The 12556-nt window shown below is 35.0% G+C and overlaps 1 protein-coding gene across 4 annotated transcripts in view; it reads left to right on the top strand.

The window, feature by feature from the left end:
- The window catches only part of LOC150104656 (ras-related protein Rab-32B-like), a 178561-nt gene that overhangs the window by 83629 nt on the left and 82376 nt on the right, over positions 1–12556 (top strand). For all 4 annotated transcript variants that reach the window (XM_090395850.1, XM_090395853.1, XM_090395852.1 and 1 more), the window contains exon 5: positions 8516–8572. In XM_090395850.1, the coding sequence (XP_090251976.1) occupies positions 8516–8572 (57 nt within the window). The remainder of the gene's footprint in view (positions 1–8515; positions 8573–12556) is intronic.

The raw sequence follows: 12556 nt of genomic DNA on the forward strand, positions 1-12556 counted from the left end.
TTTGCCATCTTCACTAAAAATTGCCTAAACAGTGGAATTGTTGAAAGTTTATTTTTCACTTGGTTAGACTATAATAAATTTATGGAAGATACTGGGATAGGAGTGTTAGTAGCTTGCTCCACCTTTGCTATGAGTTGCCTGGTGTTGTACTACCTACCGCAGTAAGAGTACAACACCATATTCAGTTCTGAAGATATTTTCAGGCGGAAACTTTGTTTGCTCACACTTGTATAACGGATTAAACTAAATTTATTATAGTGGAATTGTTGTTTTTCATATTCCTGTTTAGAATCTGTTGTTTTAAGGATACTTGCGACATAAGGCTGAATGATATAATCACGTAATCACAAGAAAGATATTTATTTAACCAAATATTTTGGTCTGGAAATAGCAGACTATCGTCAGTGGTAATACACGAACAGTTTAAAAATACAAGCTAGAATACTAACAATAGATCGTTAAAATTATAACACGCCGCGTGATGTTAAATCACTAAGTATGAAACGGAATATTTTAAAGTACAAACATGATTGAAATTTGCTATTAAAAAAAAAAAAAAAAAAAAAAAAAAAAAACGGAATATTTTGTACTTCAAAATATTCCGTTTCATACTTAATGTTTTAACATCACGCGGCGTGTTATAATTTTAACGATCTATTGTTAGTATTCTAGCTTGTATTTTTAAACTGTTCTTGTATTACCACTGACGATGGTCTGCTATTTCCAGACCGAAATATTTGGTTAAATAAATATCTTTCTTGTGATTACGTGATTATATCATATTCCTGTTTATTTTCTTAGTTTTTGTATCTTTGTTACTGATTTTCATACAGACTTATTTAAAGAGTCCTGAGTCCTGAAATTAGTAGTGTGGTTTAACATTTCTGATTTTGATACAGGTTTAATGCTACTTTCCTTCATGATGTGATCCACATTTCTTACACCTGATTTTACAATAAACTATCTTACATCTACTTCATTTCTAACTGCTGACTTTAAACTTCAAAATATAGTCTATATATTACTCTGTATAATTTATTGTATGCTTTTCAATTATTTTTTGTAAAATAAAAAATATTGCATAGCAATGCATATTGGTCTGAATGCAGATTGTTCTTCTCCAGATTTCTTCTTCTGCAGTTTTTCTTGCCTCTTAAGTATACTTTCATAAATCTTACCTGGAACATTCATTAGAAAGATTTCTCTATAGTCAATCTCACATCATTTTATATCCCTTTATAAGAGGTGTGCAGCAATCATTCAGAATTTCATAAATTACGGTCGACCACTAAAATTTTTATACCTCCATATTTGAGCATTTCTGGTTCCATGCATACCAGAATATACAAGGCTCCCTATCCACCTTTCAGGTTTCTGGTAGCAATTTCTACCTCAGATATTGATATGTGGTCCTGATTTCATTTCTCTTGCATATTTTCTCTCACTGTTTTTCTACTGCTTATCTAATAAAATCTCAGAGTAATTATTCCAGATATGTAGAATATCGTTGGTTTTTATCATATTGATCATGAGGTTCCTTATAGTTCTTCTCTAAATTTCAATAGTGTCTAGAATGTTTGCTGTCTTTTAATATTCAACTTCTATGTTCTTCCCATGACTCGTTCAGTGTACACACACGGTTTAGTTTTCTTATGGTTTTTCTTTGTATTCTCTTAAGGGCACATGCTTGCTTACTTGTCCAGTACAAATTATGCTTATCTAGCATAATTTCTTCTTTTTTCTGGACTGCGTCTTGAAGTTTCGAATCTTCTATATTTGCTGATAACTTCACCACATGCTACTATGGCTGAATCATTTGGTTTTCTTCCAGATTTTGGTAGTGAGTCTCCAAAGTTTGGTTCTTTTCTTCTTAAATTTTTTTTCCAATAATATTTGAGTAAGTTCACCTAAAAACTGCATGACTCTTATTGTTTTCAAGTTTTATGCATATTTTTCTTTTCACCTTGATAATAATGATAATCCTGCTCAAAACTAAATGTGACCTTTCTATTTTAGATTTGATACGCACATGTATCCTGAATCATGCTGACATTATCATATTAACAGTAACATAGGTAGATTTATTTCTTGTATGTTTTGTCTATAAGAATTTATTCACATCTCTGTTGTAGCATGGTGTTCGTTATTATTAGTTTTGGTCTTTTCTCCATTTGTTTTTTTTCTCTTCCAAAACATTTTCATATTTCTGTGATTCTTTTCTTTTCCTTTTCTGCTGTTCAGATTTCATGATGATAATGATGATTTATATTTTTAATGGTGCAAAGACAGCAAAGTTCATACTGTGGTGCCATATCAAAGGTTAAAGCACTTCACAAGGTAAGACATTTATCCATGCCAGCAGCTGGATTTGAACCTATGAACTGTTGTTTGGAGAGCAGGTACAATAACCACTGACTCTCAAAACAAGAACTGGCTTTTTTCTTTTTGCACTGCCTTTCAAACTCCTCTACTTCTTGCCTATTAGAACCTTCCAGGACCATAGGCATAAATAAGTTTATTTATCTAGTTTCCCATTTTTTATAAGTGTCTCACCTGTTTTAGCCTTCTTAATCTAAGGGCACATGCGCTCAATAATACCAATTTGTTGATGCATTATTTTTGCAATCTTCTTATGCTAGCTTGTCATCTTTTTTATTCATGCATCTTATGTAACAGTCTTTGATTCCACCATATTTGAAGTTGTTCCAGTAGCTGTCTGTTCAGTGTGATGGTTCCCTAAAAAACAGTGTGAGAGTGTTTAATCAGACAATGGACTAACTAGCATGACATTTGTGTTGTTCCATATTGTTTGTTGTTTAAAACAGAATATATATTGATAGGCTGAGTACCAGATTGCTAGCTGATTCTTAATTAGTCATTTGAATTCCAAATACAGTTATCTCCAATATTTTGTACACAAGAATTGGACAGTGCTTAAATTGGAAAAATGACGGGTTTAATATAATTACATTAATTAAATTAATGAAAATAATTTTTTTTTTTAATATTAAATGAACCAAAGTGGGAAACCCAAGAAGTTTTTGCTGCAATTCATAAATGTATGACATTAACAAGAATAAATTCAGAAAATGTGCTTAAGGGTCAAAGCTGTATAACTGAGAGGAGACCTCCACATAGCCTTTAAAGGAATGCGGAAAACCGACCAGGGCTTCTGACCTAATGTCCAATCCTCACCTTCTCGTGGTGCACCCTGTTGGGTATCTACTTTGATACTGAACGAACGAGGATGGGCTGGCAATTTGGGATTTAGCCGACCAAATTGTATTCTTATTGGTTAAACCAAAATAAAAAATGATGGTACAACATGACAAAATTTCATGCCGGCTGGGGCGTCGCCCGGTTAAACAAGGCCCCCGTTGTTTTCGCCAGGGAACCAGGGCGAATAGCGAAAAGTCAGCTACTGGAACAAATCTGAAAACAAACCCCAACTCAACATCACCAGAGTTAAAGATCGGTACTATCAACGTAAGAAGCCTGAATGGCAAAGAAATGGAGCTAGCTGAGGAATTAGATAAGTACCAGATCGACATAATATGGGTGACTGAAACAAAAAAGACCAAAACTGGTGAGATCTTTCTGAGCAATAAATACAAAATGTTATATTCAGGCAATGACAATCAAGGAAAAGAAGGAGTAGCCATAGTATTCAACACAAAATACGAGGCTAATCTTCTTGAATGGCAGTCAGTCTCAAGTAGAGTAATGTGGGCAACTATGAGAATGGGGAACTGGACAATGAGACTTATTTGTGCCTATGGTCCCACAGAAGGTTCTACTAAGGTAGAAGTGGAGGAATTTTTTGAGGCTTTAGAAAAAGCAACTGACACAATGAAAAAGGAAAAGTTGGTCCTTGTTGGGATCTAAATAGTAGAGTAGGAAATGATTGTGAGACATACAAAAATATTTTGGGAAAATTTGGAGAAAAGAGCAAAGCTAATAATAATGGCAAATATCTGTTGGATTTCTGCTCAGGACATGGACTGGTTATTACTAACACCATGTTCCAATATAAAAATGTGCACAAATTCACATGGAGAGAAGAGGCTAGGAATAAGAAAAGTCTCATTGACTATGTTATTGTTGATAGTGATGTTTTCTCCCTGGTGCAGGACACCAGAGTGTACAGAGGATTTGAAATTGGAAGTGATCATTATTTAGTCTTGAGCAGGATAAAATTGAATTTCATATTGAAAAGAATAACATGTAAGAAAGTCTTAAAGCGAATAAAAGTTGAGCAGCTCTCAGATGTGAACTGTAGACTAAAATACAGAAATATTATTGAAAAGAAAATGAAAGAGTTTGAAAACAGGAATCAACCCTTGGAGATTCAGTGGCAAACTCTGAAGGAAACATTGATTGATTCTGCCAGAGAGGCATGTGGTGAGGTTGTGTGCAAGGATAAAAAAATCAGAACTCCCTGGTGGACACAGGAAGTTAAAGAGGCTGTGAAGGAAAAGAAGAAAGCATATCAAAAGTTCCGCAAATAAGTCAGCTTTTACTCTTACAGAATACAGAGACAAATGTAAGAAAGCTAAACAGTGTGTAAAACTAGCTAAACAAAAGTCATGGGAGGACTTTGGCAAGAATATAGAAAATAAATATCAAGAAGGTGGCAAAATATTCTGGAGGTTGTTGAAGAAGCTTAGGAATGGAGGAAAGAGTGCTGTAAAAGGAATTAGAGATGATAAAGGTGAAATGAAAACAGGAGAAAAAGATATCCTTGAAGTATGGAGTAATTACTTTGAAAAACTGCTAAATGAAACAAGCAGTGATGACAGCACAGTGATAAAAAAAACACTGACCAGGCATGCAGTCAGGAATACATATCCATACTTGAAGTAGAAAAAGCCATCAAAGGCTTGAAATGTGGAAAGGCAGCAGGAGTAGATGATATTCGACCAGAAATGCTGAAGTATGGTGGTATAAGAGTCTTACAGTGGCTGCACTGCATAGTTCAGAAAGCCTGGACAGAGGGACGAATTCCCGATGATTGGAGTAGAGCTCTCATAGTACCCATATATAAAAAGGGAAATAAAACTGAATGTGAGAATTACAGAGGTATTTCCCTACTGAGTGTTCCTGGCAAGATCTATGCAAGTATACTTGAGAAACGGTTGAGAAGAATTGTGGAAGAAAAGCTTGGTGAAGAACAAGCTGGATTCAGGCCAAATAGATGCTGTCAGGATCAGATCTTCACTTTACAACAAATAGTCGAGAAAGCATGGGAATATAACAAAGATCTGTATTTAAGTTTTGTCAATTTGGAAAAGGCATATGACAAGGTGCCAAGAGAGAAGCTATTCAATACGCTGCAGTTATATGGTGTCAATGGGGCATTATATCAAGCAATACTTAGTCTTTATTTGAGTTGTGAGTCAGCAGTTAGAATTGAAGGAAGCACAGGAAGATGGTTTAATGTTAAATCTGGTGTGAAACAAGGATGTACATTATCCCCTCTGTTATTCATTATCTATATGGATCACATTATGAAGGAATGTGGTATTAAACCTGATATCAAAATTGGAGATGTTAATGTCAGCTCTTTGCTTTATGCGGATGATGTTATACTTCTAAATAAATCCGCTACAAGTCTGCAAGATTCTCTGACTAAATTGAATAGCTGTTGTAATAGATATGGTATGAAGGTCAGCAATAAAAAGACAAAGACAATGAAAATAGGCAGAATCATTGAAAATGTCAACTGTGTTGTGAATGGAGAACCTGTGGAACAAGTAAAACATTTCAGCTACTTAGGCACAATTTTTACTGAAGATGGTAAACTAAATATAGAAATAGACAACAGAATCAGCAAAGCTGGTATCATGGGAAGTCAATTGAATAAATTCATATGGAATAAGAAAGAAATTAGTCGCAACACTAAATTAGCTGTATACAAGACTGTTCAAACCAATTTTAACTTATGGATCTGAGAGCTGGGTCAGAAGTAAAACACTTGAACAAAGACTAGAGACCGCAGATATGAGAGTCCTGAGAAAGATTAGAGGCGTGAACAGATGGCATCAATGGCAATATCATATTAAAAATGAGGATATTAGGAAAGAACTTGACATTGTCAGCATCCAGGAATGCGTTAGCCGAGCTAATCTCAGACGGTATGGTCACTTAAATAGAATGGGAGAGGAAAGATTAGCAAAACAAGTGTTCTCTGCCAGGTTGGCAGGAAAACGACCCAGAGGAAGACCAAGATATAGGTGGATTGATACGGTACAAAGTGCCTTAGACGATAGAAATATAAGATCTGATAATGTTGGAGTCTTGACAAGTAACAGACTGATTTGGAGAAAAATTGTAGATAGGAAGTTAGTAATGATGTAATTTTTTCATGTAGTACTGTCATATCCTGTACACCCCTTTAGGGTACATGGCAGGAATTTGATGATGATGATGATGAATTCAGAAAATATACTGGAGGTAACAGTTACCTATCTCGAACTTGTACACAAGCTAGAGAATGGGACAGTGCTTGAATTGGAAGAAAGGCATATTTATTATTATTATCCTAAGACCCTCATGGAGTCAGACTCATCTAGGGTACCTTTTGTCATACACACAGCTCATCAGACCGTGCCTTAGACACATTCAAATTCTCTGCAGACACCATGCTCTTAGGCCAGGGCTTCCCAAATGGTGTTCCGCAGAAGGTGAATAAGCATTCCACGAGAAGTTCTCCTGGAATTTGTCATTTTAGTTTTCTAAGCATTTCTCATGAATAAATGTTTTATAGTGGAAATATTCTGAGGAGAATAATATTTGTGAATATGTCAAAAAGCTAAGACCCAGAATGCCTAATAATGTGTGTAGCAAATGTTAGTGACCAAGCTGTGTATTTTTAAACGTGGAAGTATTCATGAATTATCATTAATTTTGCACATCGAAACCTTTCAACATTTGGGAAAGGGAATACCGCTGTTTATGACCGGTCATAAAAATTGCTTGCAAGCTGATTACAACAATGGGCTGCGTATCCTCTGTTCTCAAAACTGAATGAAATAACATCTGTGTTGCAAATCTTAGTGACCAATCAGCAAGGAAGTATAAAGAATTTTTCCACTGAAATTGAAGATCAAGAATAAATTCAGATACAGACTACCTTGTTCTCAGATCTAGTAATACTGAATACTTTCTTCACAAGTTTGTATTGTATGGTGAAAGTGCTTGTTTCGAAACTATAGTGCCATGATTTTTTTTAAAGTAATAGGCCTACAGATTTAAATTTTGATATGAATAAGAGACAAGGAACTTTGTTTAATTTTGGTGTTAAGAAATTTCTTATTGAAGGGGTTTTGTGATGCAACAGATAGTGATTCATCTGCCTCCACCAACAAAGTGATCTGGATGTACAAAAAGGAGGGGAAAACTACCAGCACACAAATTAATTTAACGATGTTTGTGTTTAATTGATTAATTAATTATTAATTAATAATCAATTATTAATTCATAATAAAAAATCAGCTAAATTAACAATTAATTAATACATTACAAAATAACCGAGGTGTTCCGTTGTAGGAAAAATCTGGGAAACGCTGTCTCTTAGGCAATGCATTTCAATCATTCACAACTCTCCATGCAAAAAACCTGCTTCTCACTCCCCTGCTCACACCCTCCTTATACAGCTTCCAGTGATGACCTTGTTCTCCCCCTGATCTCCGACAATTTTATGAAAAACCTCTTTAACATTAATCTGATAACAACCTCCTACCAACTCAAACATTTCTATCATATCGCCCCTCATCCACTAGATGCAGCAAATCGCATCATCTCAACCTTTCTTCATTTTTGACACGCCAGAGATCAGAAACTATTTTAGTCAATAGCCTCTGGACCTTCTCCAACGTTGCTTCATCCTACTGAAAACCAGATGACCAAGTCTGTGCACAGCAGTCCATATGTAGCCTAATCAGAACCTTATACAATGGAACCAGAATCTCTTTCTACAAGTCAGTAGTCTCTGCATCATTGTAAGAATTCATTGTGTCGTCATCACAATTTTGGCAATATGTTCTCTAAATTTTAGACAGGTTGAGTTAGCCAATCTTATATGGAAGTAGGAGAGTTTTTCCATTATGGAAACTGGTTTTCATTCTGCAAAGCAGACAGCAAATTGTACAGGTAGGATTCATGTAAGTAATATCATATCAATATTTATGTTTCTACAAAACCAAATTACTTAGCTATATGACAGGCCATTGATCTTAGAAAAGTTTGATAATCTCTTCAGGATATACTATGTCTTTCTATATATAATTATCTTAAAATAGTTTTTTTTTACTAAATAATTTAAGGAAATTACAACGTAAACCAGGATATACATTAAAATCAATTTTAATATACTTCAATATTTCGGCAACGTCATGTTGCCATTTTCAATGACTTAAGAACTAGACTTAAAATAGTTTATTCTCCGTTAAAAACATCATTTTGTACTTAAGCATTCTCTGATGAATAGTATTCATGTAATTATATTTTATTATAGGGATATTGCTGGACATGAGCGTTTTGGCTACCTAACCCATGTTTATTATAGATACTCGTAAGTAAATATGTTCAACCAGTTAATTTTATATATTTTTAATTTCAAAACTTGGGTAGTGTTTAATTCATTAAATGTTACAATATTTATTTAACAGTGGTGCGGTGTTTATTATTATTATGGAAGAATAACATATTTTGGTGTCCTTATTTTTGCTACTATGTTGCATTGCTAATATCACTATTACCAACTTCTTTAAAATTCTTCATCATCATCATCATCAAATTCCTGCCATGTACCCTCAAGGAGTGTACAGGATATGATAGTACTACATGAAAAAAATTACATCATTACTAACTTCCTATCTACAATTTTCCTCCAAATCAGTCTGTTACTTGTCAAGATTTAAAATTCTTGTCTCTTTTTAATTTTCATTAGATGGTTTAGTACTCTAATGAAAGTGGTGCTTAAGGATTAAAGCTGTATAACTGAGAGGAGACCTCCACATAGCCTTTAAAGGAATGCAGAGAACCTACCGGGGCTTCTGACCTAATGTCCAATCCTCACCTTCTCGTGGTGCACCCTGTTGGGTATCTACTTGGATACTGAACGAACGAGGATGGGCTGGCAATTTGGGATTTAGCTGACCAAATTGTATTCTTATTGGTTAAACCAAAAGAAAAAATGATGGTACGACATGACAAAATTTCATGCCGGCTGGGGCGTCGCCCGGTTAAACAAGCCCCCCCACCCCCACCGTTGTTTTCGCCTGGGAACCAGGGCGAACAGCGAAAAGTCAGCTACTGGAACAAATCTGAAAACAAACCCCAACTCAACATTACCAGAGTTAAAGATTGGTACTATCAACATAAGAAGCCTGAATGGCAAAGAAATGGGCTGATGAATTAGTTAAGTACCAGATCGACATAATAGGGGTGACTGAAACAATAAAGACAAAAACTGGTGAGATCTTTCTGAGCAATAAATACAAAATGTTATATTCAGGCAATGACAATCAAGGAAAAGAAGGAGTCGCCATAGTATTCAACACAATATACGAGGCTATTCTTCTTGAATGGCAGTCAGTCTCAAGTACAGTAATGTGGGCAAATATGAGAATGGGGAACTGGACAATGAGACTTATTTGTGCCTATGGTCTCACAGAAGGTTCTACTAAGATAGAAGTGGAGGAATTTTTTGAGGCTTTAGAAAAAGCAACTGACACAATGAAAAAGGAAAAGTTGGTCCTTGTTGGGGATCTAAATAGCAGAGTAGGAAGTGATTGTCAGACATACAAAAATATTTTGGGAAAATTTGGAGAAAAGAGCAAAGCTAATAATAATGGCAAATATCTGTTGGATTTCTGCTCAGGACATGGACTGGTTATTGCTAACACCATGTTCCAACATAAAAATGTGCACAAATTCACATGGAGAGAATAGGCAATGAATAAGAAAAGTTTCATTGACTATGTTATTGTTGATAGTGATGTTTTCTCCCTGGTGCAGGACACCAGAGTGTACAGAGGATTTGAAATTGGAAGTGATCACAATTTAGTCTTGAGCAGGATAAAATTGAATTTCATATTGAAAAGAATAACATGTAAGAAAGTTTTAAAGTGAATAAAAGTTGAGCAGCTCTCAGATGTGAACTGTAGAATAAAATACACAAAGATTATTGAAGAAAAAATGAAAGAGTTTGAGCACAGGAACCAAACCTTGGAGATTCAGTGGCAAACTGAAGAAAACATTGATTGATTCTGCCAGAGAGGCATGTGGTGAGGTTGTCTGCAAGACACAGGAAGTTAAAGAGGCAGTGAAGGAAAAGAAGAAAGCATATCAAAAGTTCCTGTCAAATAAGTTAGCTTGTGCTCTTAGAGAATACAGAGACAAATGCAAGAATGCTAAACAGTGTGTAAAACTAGCTAAACAAGAGTCATGGGAGGACTTTGGCAAGAATATAGAAAATAAATATCAATATCAAGAAGGTGGCAAAATATTCTGGAGGTTGTTGAAGAAGCTTAGGAATGGAGGAAAGAGTGCTGTAAAAGGAGTTAGAGATGATAAAGGTGACATGAAAACGGGAGAAAAAGATATCCTTGAAGTATGGAGTAATTACTTTGAAAAACTGTTAAATGAAACAAGCAGTGATGACAGCACAGTGGTAAAAAACACTGACCAACCATGCAGTCAGGAATACATATCCATACTTGAAGTAGAAAAAGCCATCAAAGGCTTGAAATGTGGAAAGGCAGCAGAGATAGATGATATTCGACCAGAAATGCTGAAGTATGGTGGTATAAGAGTATTACAGTGGCTGCACTGCATGGTTCAGAAAGCTTGGACAGAGGGACGAATTCCCGATGATTGGAGTAGAGCTCTCAGTACCATATATAAAAAGGGAAATAAAACTGAATGTCATAATTACAGAGTTATTTCCCTACTGAGTGTTCCTGGCAAGATCTATGCAAGTATACTTGAGAAACGGTTGAGAAGAATTGTGGAAGAAAAGCTTGGTGAAGAACAAGCTGGATTCAGGCCAAACAGAGGCTGTCAGGATCAGATCTTCACTTTACGACAAATAGTCGAGAAAGCATGGGAATATAACAGAGATCTGTATTTAAGTTTTGTCGATTTGAAATAGGCATATGACAAGGTACCAAGAGAGAAGCTATTCAATACGCTACAGTTATATGATGTCAATGATGCATTATATCAAGCAATACTTAGTCTTTATTTGAGTTGTAAGTCAGCAGTTAGAATTGAAGGAAGCACAGGAAGATGGTTTAATGTTAAATCTGGTGTGAGACAAGGATGTACATTATTCCCTCTGTTATTCATTATCTATATGGATCACATTATGAAGGAAAGTGGTATTAAACATGATATCAAAATTGGACATGTTAATGTCAGCTCAATAAAAAGACAAAGACAATGAGAATTGGCAGAATCATTGAAAAAGTCAACTGTGTTGTGAATGGAGAATCTCTGGAACAAGTAAAACATTTCAGCTACTTAGGCACAATTTTTACTGAAGATGGTAAATTAAATATAGAAATAGACAACAGAATCAGCAAAGCTGGTATGGTGGGAAGTCAGTTGAATAAATTCATATGGAATAAGAGAGAAATTAGTCAGAACACTAAATTAGCTGTATACAAGACAGTGTTCAAACCAGTTTTAACTTATGGATCTGAGAGCTGGTTTAGAAGTAAAACACTTGACCAAAGACTAGAGACCGCAGATATGAGAGTCCTGAGAAAGATTATAGGCATGAACAGATTTCATCAATGGCAATATCATATTAGAAACGAGGATATTAGGAAAGAACTTGACATTGTCAGCATCCAGGAATGCGTTAGCAGATCTAATAATCTCAGGTGGTATGGTCACTTAAACAGAATGAGTGAAGAAAGATTAGCCAAACAAGTGTTCTCTGCCAGGTTGGCAGCAAAACAACCCTGAGGAAGACCAAGATGTAAGTGGATTGATACGGTACAAAGTGCCTTAGACGATAGAAATATAAGATTTGATAATGTTGGAGTCTTGACAAGTAACAGACTGATTTGGAAGAAAATTGTAGATAGAAAGTTAGTAGTGATGTAATTTTTTTCATGTAGTAGTATCATATCATGTACACCCCTTGAGGGTACATGGCAGGAATTTGATGATGATGGTTTAGTCCTCTAGGTAGTATCTTATCTTCCAATTTTTTTCTATTGCCATATGAATAAATGCATTGATAGTTTTCTTTTTTTTACATTAATCTGTGTGACTAACGAGAACTGTTAAATTTCTTGCATTTTTATATTTTTATTTTATACAAACTTGCGCAGTTTCACCTAAAATTTTGATTCTCTAGGGTATTTTCATTACAATCTTTTATTACAGCAACCTGCGTTCCTTCATTTTATGCTCTTATTTTTTGGTTTGTTACTTGAATCATTTGCTATAAAGCCTTGTTTTTCTTTTCATTAAATTTGTCTCATGTCATTCACCTTTTTTTTGTTATTATTCCAAGTATTGTTTCTGTTTCTCTTGTTTT

Source organism: Typopeltis vanoorti, chromosome 7, assembly GCF_054136105.1.
Source record: "Typopeltis vanoorti isolate ZY-2024b chromosome 7, IOZ_Tvanoo_1.0, whole genome shotgun sequence".
Taxonomy (NCBI): domain Eukaryota; kingdom Metazoa; phylum Arthropoda; class Arachnida; order Uropygi; family Thelyphonidae; genus Typopeltis; species Typopeltis vanoorti.